This window comes from Chrysochloris asiatica, unplaced genomic scaffold, assembly GCF_000296735.1.
Source record: "Chrysochloris asiatica unplaced genomic scaffold, ChrAsi1.0 scaffold00118, whole genome shotgun sequence".
Taxonomy (NCBI): Eukaryota; Metazoa; Chordata; class Mammalia; order Afrosoricida; family Chrysochloridae; genus Chrysochloris; species Chrysochloris asiatica.
The window spans coordinates 7,511,726-7,531,128 of NW_006408636.1; the positions used below are offsets into that span (position 1 = coordinate 7,511,726).

The 19,403-nt window shown below is 42.0% G+C and overlaps 1 protein-coding gene across 5 annotated transcripts in view; it reads left to right on the forward strand.

Annotated features, from left to right (window-relative positions):
* Positions 1-19,403, forward strand: part of DLG3 (discs, large homolog 3 (Drosophila)) — a 149,981-nt gene that overhangs the window by 120,892 nt on the left and 9,686 nt on the right. For 3 of the 5 annotated variants that reach the window (XM_006868526.1, XM_006868524.1, XM_006868525.1), the window contains 3 exons: positions 9,058-9,234; positions 9,470-9,545; positions 12,418-12,463. In XM_006868526.1, the coding sequence (XP_006868588.1) occupies positions 9,058-9,234; positions 9,470-9,545; positions 12,418-12,463 (299 nt within the window). Of the gene's footprint in view, positions 1-9,057; positions 9,235-9,469; positions 9,546-10,326; positions 10,427-12,417; positions 12,464-14,111; positions 14,154-19,403 lie in introns of all 5 variants that reach the window. The other 2 variants (XM_006868523.1, XM_006868527.1) reach the window with 2 other exon arrangements.

A 19,403-nucleotide genomic window follows, 5' to 3' on the forward strand; every position in this document is an offset into this window, starting at 1 on the left:
TTCTGAATTCCTTCTCAGGCATTTCCAAAGCCTGCCCATCTTCCAGTTTGGAGTGTAGGTCTACTTCCAGCTCATTTGCCTCAGTCACTTTATCTCGTTTCTGGACATGTGCTAATATATGGTCATCTGCTTCTGTTTTGGGGGCATCTTCAGGGGTTATCTGTGGACTTAATACTTAGATGGGTGTGTATGTTGGTATTTTTTATGCTTTCTGATTGCCTCCAGGTAGATGTGATCAGGGGATGGGCTTCCCTTTTTACTCCTCTTCCTGAGAAATTTCAAGATGCCACTGTTGGTCATTGTAATGTAACTCAGGATTTAATTTTTGGCTTGTTTCCTTTTTAGTCTGCCTGTCCTGTTCCAGGCCTTTTTCCTAGTGATAAACAGTTCAGAGCCAGCTGTGGCCGTTTGGTTGTAAGTGGAAACTGTCACTTTAAATTTAGAGGAGAGCTGTGCACATGCATAGTAGAACCCTCCACGGTGGGGGTGGGGTGTCCACTCATTCAGGCACCCCCTCTAGTTACCAGAATGGAGGTTCACAAACAGCGAGAGACCAATGAACAGATAACCCCCAAAAAAGAATGTCCACACCTTTATCTCTGTGGTTCTGTCAGGCGTCCGTGGCTGCTCTGATCCTTCCCCTGCTTGGTCTTGCCCAAGATGGTGGCTCCGGGAGCAGTTGAGCGTCTTGAATTAGAAAGCAATGGATTTCTTGCTTCTACAATTTCCCTAGCTGTAAGCCTTCAAACCTTCTAAATATTCCTTTATATGTGGTTCAGAGTTCTGGCACCATCCCCTGAGCCTGCTTGGTCCAGTATTCTGTGTTGTTGCTCACGGATCTCTTCACTACACGTCTACCCGATCCGCCATCTTGTTTGTTCTCTCAGAGCCCCCCATTTTTGATAGCCAATGTTTAGATTGCCCATCTCTATCAACCCAATGCACACAGGTAACAAGTTTGTTCCTTGATATGAGAAATCCTTCCATTCCAGTTGGAATTTTGAGCAACTGCATCCATAGCAAAGATTCAGCTCATCAAATTGTAGGAATTTACACTTGCTCACAGTATTAAGCATCTTTATTTTCAGCTGGTTGAAATCTGGTCAGGTAGCCATCCAGGCTAGGGCAAATGGGTACTAGCTGCAAGTTTGGGAGTTCATGCACGCTTACCTGCACTTCAGACCGGTTGGTTGCTTCATGCTCTGCTCTAGCCCCCAGTGGCTAGGTCAGTGCCCATGGGTTCAGGAGCTCACACATCTCCATAAACTTCAGACCAGCCAGCCTTTCTTCTCTCTTTCATCTCAAGTTCAACAGGTATCAATGGAACATGTCTAAACTCAGCCCATATCTTCATTGTTGCATTTCCCCCACGTCCACTCACAAGTGGACCTACGTGGTCAACAGCAAGCATACTAGACTGCTCATGGGTTCCCTTTGAGTTTCAGTCTTAGAAGGGGTTTTCCTTGATTTTCTGACTTTTCTTACGTTGATGTCTCCAAAGCAAACAGTTGCTTGTTATTCTAACAGCCCAATAGTCAGTGTTGTTTTTTTCTTGCAGGTTTTTTTTTTTTTTTTTTTCTAATAAGAGTCTTCTGTTCACCCAGCAGTTCTGGGTTGGTATGCATGTCTTTTCAAGTGGGAATGTCCCAACCCAGAAGGTTCTGGGTGTGGCTCAGGATTCCACCTAAGACTTCACAAAGGCTTAACATGAAGCCTAGTTCTACCTGGGCAAAGTCTAATTCCCCTTTTAGCAAATCCAATCAGTTATAGGCTAAAGGTAGGCTTACAAGCTTTCTGTAATCATAATTCCCAATATTCATTTCTCTCAATCTATTTTACAATAGTAGGCAGGGGAAACCAATATCCACAAGACAGTTAAACACCTAAACATGTTTTCCCCTCCTTTACCCATTTAGACTATGTCTCAATCCCCGTATCACCAAACAGTATTGCTCCAAGGTTGTGTGTAAATCACTTTTTACCCACAGTGAAATTAATTTCAATTGAAATTAAAGTTCAGAATTTCAAACTCAAATATTATGCTTCTATGTCTTGACAAATTCATAGTTTTAAAAATGTACTGTCCATTCTGTTGTTCATCATTTCTCATTCATTCCTTCATCATTCATAAATTTATCGAACAAAACTCCAACAGACTTGGGTACCATGTTTAATTGGGCAATTGGAATTATACAGCTCTCTATTTTTTTGCCTTGTTGGTCAGAAGACATAGAACCAATTGTGTTCTTCATCTGAAAGAAATGACTCAGGTTAGGTGCTTTTTTTATATCTATTTCTCCATTTTCCATCTAATTTACTTACCTTTTTTAATTGTTAAAGTAATACATGTTCATGGTTAAAAACCAAACTTAACAGTACCATTCCTAATGTGCAATGGTAGCTGTTGTCATTCATATTGACTTTGCTTTGTGTTTTGTTGTTGTTGTTGATTGTTACTCATAAGGAACCCGTGTGTGCAGGATAGATCTCTGCTCCATAGGGTTTTCAAGGCTGTGACCTTTCAGAAGCAGATCGCCAGGCCTGTCTTCTTCCAAGATGCCTCTGGGGAGGTTTGAACTGCCAATCTTTTGGTTGTTAGTTGAGCACTTTAACTGTTTGCTCCACCCTAGACTCTTGTAAGGAGTCCTGATGGTGCAGTGATCAAAGTGGTCGGCTGCTAACCAAAAGGTCAGTAATTCAAACCCACTAACTGCTCTGTGGGAGGAAGATGTGGCAGTAAGCTTCTGTAAAGATTACAGCCTTGGAAACCATATGAAGCAGTTCTCTAGGGGCGCGATGAATTGGAATTGACTTAATGGCAATGCCTTTGGGTTTGGGGCTCCTTTAGCTTATATCATGTGTTTTAACATTATAAGGTACCTGGAACTCACCTTGAAAGCAAACTGGTATGTTATTTATACCTCTGATGTGTTTAAACACACACACACACACACACAAATATTTGGATTCCTGGCATCTAGAAAGAAATGTTTGTATCAAGCTTAACATAGGCACCCTGGCTTATCACCACTGTTGCAAAGGATCAAATATGATTCTTCATGGTCCTAAAATTGGATTGTTTTAAATTTGTAACCAGTGAAACACTCCCTTTTTGTCTTCTACAAACTCATCCTAATCTTGTCATTCATTTAAATACTTTTCTTCCTTTCCTCCCTAAACTAATTTATTCTTTTATAACTTTTTAAAGTTTTTATTGTGATTTGAGTGATAGTTTACATGGAAGAACATCAGTTTAACACTCATCATTTTTCATTGCAATGATTACAATCTCCTCTGTGCATCATCATTCAATAGTATTTGCTTCTATTCCCTCTGTTTTTGTTTGTTTTTTTTATGGGGGGGAGTTGATAAACTAATTTTTTTTAATCAGAATTCTATTCTTCCTATATTTATTTTCACTTTTGATGCCCATAATAACATTTAGTGTTTATTTTAATTATTTTCATAATTGAATTCATATTTAATAATTACAGACACTGCGCCCTCCCCCACTTACCTCTGCCCAGGCAGCAGCAGGGTTGGTGCGGGGGCTGAGGGATATGCCCACGCCCCCAGCAACAACAAGGATAGCCATCCCAAGAGTAGTTTCCAGAAAATAAAAAGACCCCAGGGGCAGGCAGTGGTACCTCCTCCAAGATACAGTAAATTTCAAGACTTTATATATGTATCTGTGCCCCAAGGAGAGGAGAGGGTCAGTCACCTGGCAGCATCCTGGAGGGGGGCCCCAGGCAGCCCTAAGCCATCTTGCCTCTTCAGCCACTTTATTAGCTCAGATACACCGTACTATAGGCATCCACTGCCACCACCGCTGCTGCTACCCCCTTTGCAGTCCAGGCAGCAACTGGGCCATCCTCATATCCATGGGGCTCCAAGGCCCCGGCCCCACCCACCTCAGTTGTGGTCAAACTCCACAGCCTCACAAAGCCACTTGAAGAAATTTGTGACAGATGCAAGGGCCATGCATTTGCCCAGCTGCTCAGCAGAGTCCTTGCTACTCCCCCACCTGTAGAAGGCATCCTCTTTCGCTACATCAAAGAACATCTTGAGCAGGTTGGCAGGCTGCTCTAAGGTCACTACAAGGGCCTGGAGGGTGTAGAGAACCTGCAGCTCCTTCTGCTCATCACACAGGTACTTCTGTAGCAGTTTCACTTGCGCTTTCAGCACTGCAACATCCACTCAGAGGGATAATTGCAGAATAGCAGACAGATGTCATGAAGGCTCGAACTAGAATGTTAGATGCTACCTGCTGCTCACTCAGGTTGGCCTCTATCCACTCACACACACCCACTCATTATTTCTACCTTCTTTCAGCAGTTTCTTCAGCTGCCTGTCCAGCTCCTCTGACTTCTCTCCCAGAGTATACTCCACATTCTGTTTAGTGACGAATGCACCGACGTCCTGACCTTCAGGAAGAAATTCCTTTCAGCTGAGCCTAGCCTCTTGCCACAGTGTCACCACTTTTTTTGAATCCATGCTTTTGCTCAGGAGCCCCAGCATCTCCAAGAGCAGAGAAGCAGCCTTGTCCTCGGGTCTCAGAGGTCTGAACATGAACTCCTGAACAGAAGGTCTCTCACAACTTCCTTCTTACTTAGCTCCTTAATTTTCCTTCTCTTCTTTGGCACTTGTTTGCTAAGTGTCATTTCTACCTCCAGTATGGGTTCCAAGAGGGCAGTGGGTTCTGGTGAGATGCAACACAGCTCCCCAGTTTCATGGGGCATGAGGCTTGATTCTTCTACAGACATCTCTATCATCCCCATTTTCATAGTGTCCTCAGGAATAGGGAGGACTTCAAGATTAGGCTCAGTGTCTAGACGGGGCTGGTAAAAGGAGATGGGAATAAGACTCTTACGATTCAATAGTGAGTAATTGTATGACTGATTGCAATTGTCGCAACTATAAAGGTAGAGATTTTGTAACAAAAAGGGGGGAGTGTTTGATCTTGCAGTCCAGGAGCGGAGGAACCTGGGACTATCAAGGGAGAAGAGTGGGAGCAGAGTGTGGGACCCTATTCGGAGAAGCGGGAACGCCAGAGATGGAGGCAGAGATGATGACGTGGAGAGATGGAGCAGCTGGAGACTCTAGACTCATGGAAGGAGCGGGGCTGTGCTGGTGGCCGGGGGGCAGGCTTGCAGGGTATACCCTTTGGTTATTTGAATGATTGTATATTCCTGAGTGTTTTGGTGTACATGAAAAAGAAAAACAGAGGAAATAGAAGCAAATGCTGTTGGAATCATGATGCATGGAGGGGATTGTAATCATTGCAGTGAAACGAAATACAATAGGATGAGTGTAAAACTTTTGTTCTCCCATGTAAACTGTCACTCAATTCACAAAACTTTAAAAAAAAAAAAAAAAAAGATTAGGCTCAGACTCTCGTTCCAAGACTGGAGGTAGTGATGGGGTTGGAGAAGGTAATGAAGGCTGGGATTCTAAGGTCTGTGCTCTGGGCCAAGCAACCCTGGCTGACCCCCAATGATCGCTCCTTGTGACCGGTCATCTGGGCAGACAATCACAGCAACCTGGTGTGTCTCCCCATTAGCTTGAGGCTCCAGATCGCCTCTCATATGGGGAGGGGTGGGAGTGGAGACAGTGCAGGCCCCAGACATGATCTCCTTTGTGAAAACCTTCCCCCCTTGATTTTGATCTTGAATTCGGATCATCTTATGTTCCATCTTAGGTGCAATATGGGGGGTGGCTGATTCATCAAAACTGGGGTGGGGCCCACACCAACGAGAAATGGCTGCATGCCTTGGGTTGGGTAGTAGGCGCCAGCATAGGTCCCAAACTCTGTAGGGCTTGTACCTGGATAGAAGTTGGGGTCTCCTGGCTGCATGAGGTATTGCTGTGGCTGGACAGCATATGTGGAATGCCCCTGTCCAGGGATATAGTAGGTCCCCTGGGAGGGTGGGTAAGAGATCTGGGAAGGGATCATCATTACTTGGGATCCAGCAGGGTAGACATGGGCAGCTGGGCCAGGGTGGGCGGAAGCTGCACTGCTTGGGGGCTAGGTCCAGCTAGGATAGATGTACTGGCGGGGCTGAGAACGCGTGTTCATTTTTGTCGCTTGTGGACTACTGAACACCACTGGTACTGTCTGCCCCGAGGGAAATGCTGGCTGTGGGAGTCCAGGGGATGGGAGGGCTGGCAGGTGGGCCCTGTGGGCTGAGGATCTTTGTTCATTTCAACTGGTGCCACATCAGGCTTCCCCGCAACAGTGCCTTTAATACTTTTAAGAATAAGTCCATGAACAACAACTGTATAATGGTACTTGGTGGCATATTTTATAGTAAACAATTATAAGCTGTTTAAATGCTCAGCAATAGGGGTTTAAGCAAATTATGGTAGAACCATGTAATGAATCCTGTGTGTTCAGAAGACTATTAAAATTATGTTTTGGAGACTGTGAAATGAAATGACAAAATGCTCATAATGTACTGCCAAGAGAAAAAGAAAAACAAAACAGACTATCAAAATCTTAATGGCCTATGACTCTAAATTTATGAATAATACAATTAAAACCTGTGTATCACCAAAAAAGAAGAAGAAGAAGAAGAAGAAGTCCACAGTGTGGCCTACAGGTTCTGGGCATCTGCTGGCCTTCAGTCTCCTTCAGTACGCGCTGTCGAGCCCCACGTAGCCACACGGATGCAACCCACAACCATTTCTGGCTCCCCACACCTCAGTGTTTATTTTCATCACTTTGAAAAATAAGGTTTTCATCATGCGTATCTTCTTAGAATGGTTTTTGGAATACTTTACTTGCTTTATGAAACTCAGAACTCCTGCAGTAAAAATGTATTCAGATTTTATTCTGTCACTCAAGCAGTGAAAGACCCTAGCAGACTGTGTGCCCCCTTATCTGCTGGTATCTGCCTCTCCTGACTACTTTGAGTGTGTAAATTGAAAAGGGCTTTCTGTCAGAGCTTGGGTATTTTTAATTTTTAACTAATCTGACACTGATTTCCTAAGGCTTCTTTTTCAAGAACTTTAAAAAGTAGATGAGTAGTTTGCTTTTCAGAGTCTTAATACATTCCATATTTCCTTTTGACTTGTACATGGGAAAATAGTGTATTACTATAGCTTCCAGCTAAGTCATGTTTTGTTGTTCAATGCCTCCGAGTCGGTTCCGACTCATAGCACAGGACTACTGTATTGCAGGAGGAAATGTCAGCCTTGGAACTGAGTTCTGAAGGATGCACTGGGTCTGTGTGCAAATGTGTGAAAAGATTTCTGTTAACAGGGAAGGTAAATAAGACTGTCAAGGTCTAGATTGCAGGTAGAAAAATATGAGGAAGCTTCAAAAAGCTTGTGGAAAAACTCCACTACCTTTAATTTAATTTTTCCATGAACTTTTTGAAGCCCCTTCATACAAACTTCTCACTGAAATTACACATTAAGAGATTCCAGCGGATGTGAAGAATACAAACTCGTATCCAGGTGAGTTTGTTCTCTGAGCCAGAGAACTCTCTCTGATGGTCAAATGTTAGCTTTACTAGAGTTGGAATCAGCTTAGATTACTTTGATTTCAATATGCCTCCAAATTCATCCAATTCCCCCATTATTTACAATGCATATGTGGTCAAATGAATGTTCCTACTTTGGAATCCTTAGTAGCCACTGAATCAGAACTGTTCAAAGCCTTCTAAAATTTGCCCCAGGCCTTTATTCCCAACCTAATTTTCCATGACTTCCTTCTATCTGCATCCAAGCTGACCTCTTTTACCACAAGCCTGCATGGTACTGCTTCCTCCCTGCTCCCCCTTGGATGTGGATCTGGGAGAGGTTGATTGAGTGTGTTAAGCTTTGGATTTTCACCTTGCATCCAGAAGGGAGGAGATAAGGCTCTTACAAAATTTCCCTGTGTACCTTTTTTGGGGGACTGGGTTTGTTGTTGTTGTTTTAAAACATTGTGTTGTTAATTGAGTGAATGTTTACAGATCAATCATCAGTCCCACATTCAACAAATCATATTCTTCATGTCATTACAATGATTGCAATCCCTACCATAAGTTAACAGTATTTGTCTCTTTATTAACTTTAACTCATGCATTCCTTCCTGTGTTTTCTACTTCATCTTTCTTGTGTCAACCTCTCTCTTGTTGTCTAATACCGTCTCCATCACCTAAGTTTATATGTGTCTACTCTTTACTCCAAGGAGCTTCTGGTAGCGTAGTGCTTACAAGTCGGGCTGCTAACCTCAAAGTCAGCAGTTCAAAACTACCAGCCATTCAGTGGGAGAAATATTAGGCTTTCTGCTCCAGTAAAGATTTACAGCCTCGGAAATCCTATACAGGGTCTATATGAGTCGGAACTGACTCTGCGGCACACAACCACCACCACCACCCTCTACCCCATGAATAACTTCCTTCCCTCCCACCCCTGGTGGCCATTATAGATGTTTCTTTTAGAAAGAAACCCTTTTACAACAGTGATCTCATACAATATTTGTTCTTGTATGATTGACAAATTTCACTTAGCATAATGTCTTCCAGGTGCATCCATGTTATAAAGTATTTCACAGACTGTTCATTATTCTTCAACATGTAATATTCTGTTGTGTGTATGTACCAAAGTTTGTTTAACCATTCTTCTGTTGATGGACATTTAGGCTGCCTCCATCTTTTTCCTATTGTAAATAATACTGCAGTGAACACGGGTGTGCAGATATCTATTCCTGTCATGGCTCTCATTTCTTGAGGTTATATACCAAGTAGAGGGAATGCTGGGTCATACAGTATTTCTATTTCCAACTTTTTAAGGAAGTCCCATACCAATTTCCACAGTGGTTGCATCATTTTACAGTCACACCAGCAGGTCTCTGAGACTGGGATGTGTTTTTGAAAAGGGGGAACATATTTACAACTTTGGAACTAAAAGAAGAATACAGTCTCTTGGAAAATCCTTATGGTCTGCTATTAGGCTGCTGTGTTTAGTGCTAATTAGACTGGCCTTTCCCCACCACCCTGGACTTCAGAATGCCAGTATCCTGGTATTTAGGATTGGGATGATCACTTCATCTTCCACCGTATGTTTCAGGGCCCTGTTTGATTATGACCGCACTCGGGACAGCTGCCTGCCAAGCCAGGGGCTCAGCTTCTCTTATGGCGACATTCTACATGTCATTAATGCCTCCGATGATGAATGGTGGCAGGCGAGATTGGTAACTCCACATGGAGAAAGTGAGCAAATTGGTGTGATCCCCAGTAAGAAGAGGTGAGTTGTCATGATCTTGAGAGAGGCTTTTCTTGCCTTCTTACTGGTATTTTACTTCCTTTTTTTTCATGTCATACTATATGTTCCTTGAGAGAAGGATGTTTCTTACTCCTTTTTGCTAGAGAGTTGGTGTTCAGGACATAGTTCTGACTAAATGAATCATAAAGTATCTCTTTGCCTGCTACAAGCTCACTGATGAGACAAGTAATAAGACTTCTTTCTGACTCCAAAACAGGGTGGAAAAGAAAGAACGAGCTCGATTGAAAACAGTGAAGTTCCATGCTAGAACGGGGATGATTGAGTCTAATCGGGTAAGTAGGAATCTTCAAGGAAGTCAGTCAGTATGTGAAGAGGGATAAGAAGCGTGCAGCTCTGGCTGATGTACAAGAGAACTGGGGAACACAAAAGAATATCTCCTTTACAAGGGGCTGGCTCTGTCCTATCAGAATGCTGACTGCTTTTCAGAAAGCAGAGAGGGCTAGTCTGGATTCTTTCCCCATGGGTAGCTGGCTCTTGAAGATGACTTAGAATTGGACTGTCTGGAATGATGACTTGCTTGGGTTAAATGAAACTACTTGTGAGTTGGAGCTGTGGGGACGGACCTTGACTATAACCTGGCCTCATCATCTGACCAGAAAGACCAGCCCCAGAGCTCCAAAATTCCTTTTAGATCAAGTGAGGCATGAGGTATCTTGCCATTCACTCCCTTTCTTCTATAAGCTTCGCAGGCCAAAGAACTTCTGCAGCAGTAAAGGGAAGAAACACATGGAGTAGATGACTCTGTATACTAATGGCATCGTAGGGTCCAGGAGGCTACAGTGACTTTTGTTCTTTAGGAAGTACTAGTGAGTGCTGTGAGTCTGAATTAGGAAGAAACCTCTTACATCCCTACAACATTTTCCTGTAAACATAATTTTCCTCTTACATCAACATTCATTAATCTCATAGACTCATTTGTGAGAGATGGTCTTTTATTTAGCTCACCATTGTCTTCATTTCAGTTTTTCTTGCATGCTTTAAAATCCATTGTTCTGTTTGTTTTTTTTTTTTTTTCCTTCTGTCCTTCCCCTCCATCTTCATGTTCTTTCACAGTCGATCAAAACGAAACGTAAAAAGAGTTTCCGCCTCTCTCGAAAGTTTCCATTTTACAAGAGCAAAGAAAACATGGCCCAGGAGAGCAGCATACAGGAACGTAAGTAGCAGCAGAGTACAGAGAGCAGACCATCCATCGCCCTGTCCTCTCTTCCTCATTTGCACCTTCCCTTATGAGGAGGCTGAGAAAGTGTGTGTGTCCATGTGTGCATGTGTATGCATGTATACCTTTATATTTGCACAGAATCAGGGTAGAAATTGGTTTGCCTGAGGAGATGTTGGATCTCATTTGTTCGGTTCCTCAGTCAGATTGAATGTTGGAGGCTATGAAGGAGGTGAAATTTGGTCAAGGGCCAACCTGCCAGGAAATCCCTAGAATTGGTGTTGGAGGTGCCTGACTGAGTTTACTGTTATGCTGATGAATAGTTTTGAGATTGTCAGGTTTAGAAAAATGCCTTAGAAAGATAACAAGGTCTAAGAACTTAGTGTTGCTCTCCTGGCTTCTTCCTCTTGTGTTTTCTTGTCCTTAATTTCACTCATCTATGTCAAGAGAAGAACCTTTTCTTTCCTGGACACCTAAAGTTGAGGGTATTTCTTGAATTACTCAGATGTACATGAAATGCATATGATACCCATTGAACTCCTAACAGACATACTGTAATCCTAGAGTGATTGAAAAGCCTTTTTTTTTTTTTTAACCTTCATGCTTCAATGATTTGACATGAAAAGGGTGTTGTTCAAGTATCCACACAAAGATTTATTGAGAAACACAAAGCTGATTTGGTAGAAAAGGGCATAAAGTTGAGCTCAAAGAACTTTAAGAACCAATTTAACTGTTGATAAATCTTACTCTCCCATATTGTTGTTGTTAAGTGGCATTGAGCTGGCTCTGACTCATACCAACCCTCTATACGGTTTCCAAGGAGTGACTGGTGAGTATCCTACTGTGCCATACCAGTACTCCTATCTGCCATACACCACAGAAATTAACTGCTCTGACCCTAACCTTAAACATCAGTTTGGGCTTATGAGATAGTTTCTTGTTTGTTTCACTGTGAATTGTGAACATCTCTCGTTTACTGGTGACTCTTGTCGCACTGTAGGATAAACACTGGACTGATAACGTCAGGCTCAGTGGTTCAAACCCTCCAGCCACTCTGTAGAAACCCTATAGGGGGCACGATGAGTCAGGACCAACTCAATGGCACAAAATAACCACAACAACTTCTATCTTACATGGAGGCATCTTGGGGTCCTGTGCTGTTGGGACTGCAAGAGCCTGACAAATTCTTATAGGAAATGTACTTTCTGTAGGTCAGCTTAGTGCATGGTCATGGAATATGCAGTATGCAGAGACCATTGCTGTTTGGGGTAGTAACTGGTAGATAGAAGGGTGCCCTCATCCTGGTCATGGATGGATAGCTTAGTAAGGGCAACAGATGACGTTCTGGTCTGAGACATATTCCTAAGGTGATGTCACTACAGTTCACCAGATGAATCCAAAAAACGTCATACAGAGCCCAGCCTGGTGAGATGTTTGCTGTTTCACGTCCCAGTTGGAGTGTAGGGTCCCTGCCTGTTGAATGACAGAGTTTTGAAACTGCTTAGTGCTTGTTCTCTAGAAGTTGGGCCCATCCCCTAAGGGCTACACAACTCAAGACAGATTTGAAGTATTGGGTGAGAACTCCTTGGGATGATTATAATTGCTTGCCCTACCAGTCACACATAGATGTTTGCTACTTCATGAACCCACGAGGGGAAATGCCACCTTCAAGAACATGTCCTGTAGGCCTATTAGCTGTAGATCACCTCAGAAAGATAGTCCACTCCAGCGTCCTCTGGCAGCAAATTGGCCAGCATGAAGTCCAGATATCTTGCCTTATTCAAAGTGTTATTTCTGTAGCAAAGTTCTTCACCTCACTATAGTTATAGATCTTCATAGTATTTCATACTTCTGTTACTAATGCTCACCTGGCTCTGTATTCTTCCTTCCCCTTGTCTTTTTCTCTATTTCCTCTTTTCTCCCAAATTCTTTTTTTCCCCACCCTCCCTCCCTCCCGTCCTTTCTGTCCTTGCTGTCTGTGAAATCAGGACTTCCCTGGGTTAAGTGACGATTATTATGGAGCAAAGAATCTGAGTAAGTCCAAGTTACGCACCATTAACTGTATTTCTGGCATGAATGGAAATACGGGGGGTGGGGCATAGGGGATATGGGTGAGGGGGAAGTGGGGGGAGGGGAGTGTTTGTGAAAACTCTGATATCCAAGCAGGAGGAAATGCATGTGGCTCTGAATGTCACACTTTGACTCTGGATCCTGGCACCCTAATAAATACATATCATTCATGCCTGTGTTTTCCTTTTATAGGGAGATATTTTGGTATCCCACCTAAGAAGTGAGGTGGGCAAGAAGTGCTACTCTAGGGGTGACCAATCAGTTAATCTCTAAACTGCTGCTGAGATGAGGAGTGTCAGCTGGTTGACACAGCACTTAATGACTGGGTTTAGGAATTGTGACTCCTACCCTCTTGCTAACTGGGGGCAATCTGCATCTGGGATTGCCCAGCAGATTTGGAGGCCTGTGCCAAAACAGCCATGAGCCAGCTTTCCACATAGCATTTCTAAGGGGCTGAGCTGATGATAGTCTCAGCAACACTGATGGGCCATATCTCTCTAGTGCCTTATCTTGGACAAACTTCTGCTGACCTCTCTATTCTGGAAAATAATCCTAGAGTAGAAAATGCAGGGACAAAGATGATGGGGCCTTGGTGTTCTTGCTGGGTTCTTTCAGCATATACTCGCCTTTAATAAATAACAAAGATGTGAAAGTAAAGGAGTTTCCTTAAGACTTTACCCTGGTGATTGTTTGGAAACCTAGTTACATGTGGCAACTCCACCAGCCCTTCCTGGGGGACCACAGCATACCATAGTCTAGGACAATATTGTCTTGGCTGAAACAAGCAGTGTCTCTATCCATAGTGCATGTGCCCATGTCTCATCTTCATAAACCTGTCTTCTTGTGAGGGGTGGGCTTTATTTGTGCCAAACTGTGCCTTGTGTCTCCTAGGAGTGCCAGCTTCTCTGCTTGCAGTTTCACCACCTACACTCAAATGTAGCAATTCCCAGTGGTTTAAAATAGGATGGCTGTTTGGCCCTCTAATAATTCTTGTTTATTGTCTTGGTGTATTGACTTGTCTGTCTTATGGTGGATAGAGGAGCATCCCTTCACCTCACACCCCGCCCCCTGAAGCCAAGCCTATCTTCTAGGTAGAAGGCTGTTGGCTCCCACCAAATGGTAAAAGCATTGTTCTTGGTGGCTGCTCAGTTCATTCACAACTTAGCCTCTTAGTTCTGAAGCTTCACACATTCTGTCTTTCAGGGTCTGTCTGGGCAGGAAATTCTAGGGCAGCCTGGTCTCTTTATGCTACTGTCACTATCTTGACTTTTCTATTGTTAACTTGGGAGATGAATCTTGAGGTAGGATTTGAAACCATCTAAGTCAATTCTTTTGAGTCAGATGAAAATTATGTTACTGAAGAAAGCAAAGCTTGTAGTGTATAGAGAGAGACTTGGCAGACTGAGAGGTTCTTGGGGACAAGTAGGAGGTGGCCAAAGGCTCAGGATTGGAGCTGTGCCTCCAAGTTGGTAGCCTGGATGTGGCATGCCTCCTGTTGCCTGATTTGGTTGGCAGTTCAGTATTTTTTCTCCTGGAGCATTTGAATTTTGTGCTGTGTGTGACCTCTCAGTGGTGTGTTCTGAATCGGAGTCTCTTTCTTGTTGGCTTGCAGAGGGAGTGACATCCAACACCAGTGACAGCGAAAGCAGTTCCAGTAAGTGTGTGTCAATCTTCACCATGTTGCATAGCTCCACTATGTGTTCCAGCCGTTTTTCATATCAACGTCGCACAGCTGCCATTTCTGTTTAGAGGCTAGTGCTTCTTTTAGCCATGAACACTTTGAGATCCTGGAAATGCTGTGGCTGGTTCATTCTCCTTAACAAAATAAGGTTTGCCTTGTGGGTAATTCTGGCCAGGACCTGACTTAAAAACATAACTGGGACCCTGGAAAGGTTGAGCTGCCAATAAATAAATTACTGCCATGGGCACTGTGGGACACAAGTTTGTTCAGAGACCAAAAGAAAACTGGCTTTTGTTGGATATAATCCTGAATCTGCTTTTCCAGGGCACTAGGAGCTGGGTTCCTAGACTCTACTCCAGACCTAGTGAATCACAGTCTCTAGGAAAAACACTGGACTGCCAATGGTTCAAACCAAACAGCTGCTCCTCAGAATCTATATACAGGGTTGCTATGAGTCAGAACTGACTCAATGACAATTAGCAACAACAACAGGAGCTAGGTAAGGCTTGAATCCCTGAGTGACACCAATGGTTACGCAATTGAGAACTAGCTGAAAGTTAGCTGTTCAAACCCATCCAGGGGCACCTTTAAACACAGGCCTGGCAATCTGCCACAGCCTTGAGCAGTTCTACACTGCACACGTCGGGTCACCCTGAGTCAGAATCAACTCGACAGCAACTAACAACAACAACATCCTTGCCTTTTAGCTGGGTTAAAGGATCTAAGTTTTCCTTTGGAGATACCATGACCATAGCAGAAAAGCCACAATTCAAACCTCACAAATTTTGGGAGTAGTGGCCTCTCAGTAGTTGTGATGGCTAAAGGCCACTGCTCCCAAAGTTCATGAATAAAGCTCAGAAGAAGACTTTTAGCAAGCATCTCGTGACTTAATGTGACTATCACTCCTATCCCAGTACTACTGTCGAGTACTTTAGGACCTCCAAGCACCCAGGCCACTGTTGTAGGAAAACCATATTATTGCTAGGCTATATACTGATCTCCCATGAGGAGACAGCAGAGCTCACTCAGCATTGCTCTCAGAGGGCACTTGGAACCTTAGCCCACCCATGTGCCACTTTCTGGACGCTTCTTCTGTGTTGGGAGAGATAGTTAGATCCTTAAAAGGGTCAAGTTAGGATGCAGCTTTAGTGATCTGCGTGAGTCCTGACTTCCCTACCCACAGATGAGGGGATCAAGGTAGTTAGTGTGTCTTGACCAGTTGAAACTTCCCTTTGATTCTTACTGGAACAAGAGTGCAACTGAGCACATTAACTGTCACCTATAAGAATTGTTCCTGATTCTACATTAGCTTTTAAAGCCTGTTAATTATTGGCCTTTTTCCATTTACTTTGCTTTAAGTTAAAGAATTCACCTAAATACAAAGAAAATTATATCTTTCTACTCTTAAAAGAACTTACTGTTTGCTTAGCGAAGCAATATAAAATAAACTAAAAGAGAATGATAGAAGATATCAAACCCACATGGCAAGTTGTGTGATGTTGTAAGCACAAGATCAATAAAAATTCAGAATAGGTAGAGAAGTCTTCTTGAAAGATTTAAAATGAAATCTATTCTGACTTAATAAATAAAATATATATTATTATAAAGGATTATGAGTAGGGACAACAGGAAGAAGATTTGACAAAGGTATATAGGCAGTGGTATGTAGCAGAATTTGACTGCAACAAAGATTTACTTTAAATAAATAATTAGGAATGACAAGAAATAGATTGGAGCCAGATTTTTAAACATTTAGAACATTTTAGCTCAGACTGAGGATAAGCAGAAATGTATCACAGGTAGGGTGTCCAGTAATAAAAATAATATTTTATGGACATTTTCCTGCCACCGAAGTCCAGAATGGGTTAAATGAAAAATATACCAGAGAAGTAAAGAATGGGCAATATGAGGGAACTTCAAAAAGTTAGTGGAAAATGGGATTAAAAGATAATGGAATTTTTCCACTAATTTTTTGAAGTTCCCTGGCTTATTATTGTAGAATACCAGACTAGAACAAATACCCAAGGATGAACTGAAGATAACCACTCGTCTGTTACTTTGTCATACTGTGGGGCTTGCCTATTGCTGTGATGCTGGAAGGTATGCCACCAGCATTTAAAATATCATCAAGATCCCCATGGTGGACAAGTTTCAACTGAGCTACCAGACTGAGACAGACTAATAGGAAGGAGAGGTGGACTACTTTGAAATGGTTACCAACTGAAAACCTTATGAATAGCAGTGGAACATTATCAGATATAATACCAGAAAATGAAAACATTATGAATAGCCACCAGAATATTGTCAGATATAGAACTGGAAGATGAGACCCTCAGTTTGAAAGCACTCAAAATGCCAACTGGGAAAGAGTTGCCACCTCAAAGTAGCATTGACTGTGATGACGTGAATGGAGTAAAGTTTTCAGGACCTTCATTTGCTGATGGGGCACAATTAAAAATGAGGAGAAATAGCTATAAGCATCCGTTAATAATCAGAACATGGAAAGTACGAAGTATGAATCTAGGAAAATAGGAATTTGTCAAAAATGAAATGGAATTCATAAAGATCGATATCCTAGGCATTAGTAAGCTGAAATAGACTGGTATTGGCCATTTTGAATCTGACAATCATATGGTTTACTATGCTGGAAACATCAAATTGTAGAGGATTGGCATCACATTAAGCATCAATAAGAACATTTCAAGATCTATCTTGAAGTACAAAGCTGTCTGTAATAGAACAATATCCATATGTCTATAAAGAAGAGTGGACTCCTGGTGTGGTGCTGTAGGATCTGCACTGGACTGTGAACCACAAGGTGAACAGTTCAAACCCACCAGCTGCTACTTGGAAATCCTATATAGGGTCATAATGAGTCAGAACCGACTCGACAACACTTTACAACAATAACACAAGGAAGAGCAGTTAATACCACTATTATTCAAATCTATACACCAACCACTAAAGTCAGTGATGATGAAATTGAAGAATTCTACCAGCTTCTTCAGTCTGAAATTGATCAAACATACAATCAAGATGTATTGATAATTACTGGTGATTAGAATGCAATGATTAGAAGCAAAGAGGGAAGGATCAATAGTTGGAAAATATGGCCTAAGTGATAGAAATGATGCTGGAGAGCACATAATAGAATTTTGTAAGACCAATGAAATCTTCATTACAAATACCTTTTTTTAAACAGCATTGAAGTGTAGAGATGCTAAAGTAAATGGAAGAAATGAAGAGGTAAAAAAGCCAAACAGAACATTTCAAAAGGCAGTTCAAGAAAACAAAGTCAAGTATTATAATGAAATGTGCAAAGGCCTGGAGTTAGAAAACAAAAGGGAAGGTAGCACACTCAGCATTTTTCAAGTTGAAAGAAATGAAGAAAAATTTCAAGCCTCGACCTGAAATATTGAAGGACTCTACAGGCAAAATGTTGAATGATGCAGAAAGCATCAAAAGAAGATGGGAGGAATACACAGAGTCACTCACTGTACCCAAAAGAAAAGGTTGATGTTCACCCATTTCATATTGAAATATGATTAAGAGCCAATAGTAGTGAAGGAAGAAGTCCAAGGTACATTGAAAGCATTGGAAAAACAAGGCTCTGGGAATTGATGAAATACAAATTGAAATCTTTCAACCAACTGATAGGCACTCACTCATCTATGCCAAGAAATTTGGTCAACTGATTGGAAGAGATCCATATTTGTGTTCATTCCAAAGAGAGGTGAGCCAATGGAATGCGGAAATCATTCAACATTAATATCACATACAAGTAAAATTTTGCTAAAGATAACTCAAAAGCAGCTGCAACTGTACATTGACAAGGAACTGCCAGAGGTTCAAGCCAGATTTAGATGAGGATAGCGTAGTGGTTACGAATCAGGCTGCTAGTCTCAAGGTCAGCAGTTTGAAACTACCAGCGGTTCCGCGGGAGAAAGATGAGGCTTTCTGCTCCGGTAAAGACTTACAGCCTCGGAAACCCTATGCAGGGTCACTATAGGTCGGAACCAACTCTACGGCACACAACCACCACCACCACCTTGGAACGAGGGCTGTCATTGCTGGTATTAGATGGATCTTGGATGAAAGCTTTATTTACGAGGGTGAGTCAAAAAGTACCTGCACTCTGGCTGTAGAATTTATTTTAATCAACTTTTAGAAAAGACAAATACATCATTTTTCGATATAATCTCCTTGCTTTTCAATACAGTTTGTTCATCTGTCAACAAGCTTTCATATTCCCCCTTTAAAAAATGTTTTAGGCTGAGCTGTGAGCCACGAATGCTCTACTGTCTTCAGTGCTTCATCAGAGGTGAATCTTCATCCTCAAAGGGCTGCTGTCAGGGGATCAAACAGGTGAAAGTCTGGTAGAGCAAGATCAGGACTATAGGGAGGATACTTTAACACCTTAAAATGGAGTTTTTGCAGAGTTTCAACAGTGTGGGCAGAGGTGTGCAGACATGCATTGTTATGCAAGATAACAATGTCCTTGGATAGCAGTCCTGTGCATTTAATCCAGAGTTTTGGCTTCAGTTCTTCAGTGAGCATCTCACTGTAATGAGCACTGTTGATTGTTGAAACTTTTATTCTGATATTGTTCTAATACTGACCCTTGAGAATTCCAGAAAACTATAAGCATCAATTTTCCAGCTGATGTTGACTTTTGAACTTTTTCTTGGTCGGTGATTGACGATGTTTCCTTACATACTGAATAAACTGCCATTTATTATCAGGCTCTTAGTGATGAATCTATGTCTTATCACCAGTAATGATTTTTTAAAGCAACTTTTACCTTCTTTCGAGTATCAGTCCAAATTGTGTTTGCAGATGTTCAGATGCTTCTATTAATGCTCTTCTGTGAGTTGTTTTGATACCTATCTCCCATAAGCTTTTTGAAGCCCAAGTCTGTCATGGATTATTTCATAGACAGAGGCATCGCTGAATTTGCAAATTATTTGCCACATAACCTACTGTCACTCATCTATTTGACAGAATCATTTCTCATGCATGCGCTATGTTGTCATCAGTGGTGTATGTGAATGGGCATTTTAATAGAACTGAGCGTGGTTAATTTTTTTTTTAATTTAAGTTTTTTATTGTGGATTGAGTGAAAGTTTACAGGGCATATCATCAGTTTCACATTCAACAATTCATATAACTTGTTTCATTACATTGATTATAATCCCCTCCATATACCATCAGTTAAAAGTATTT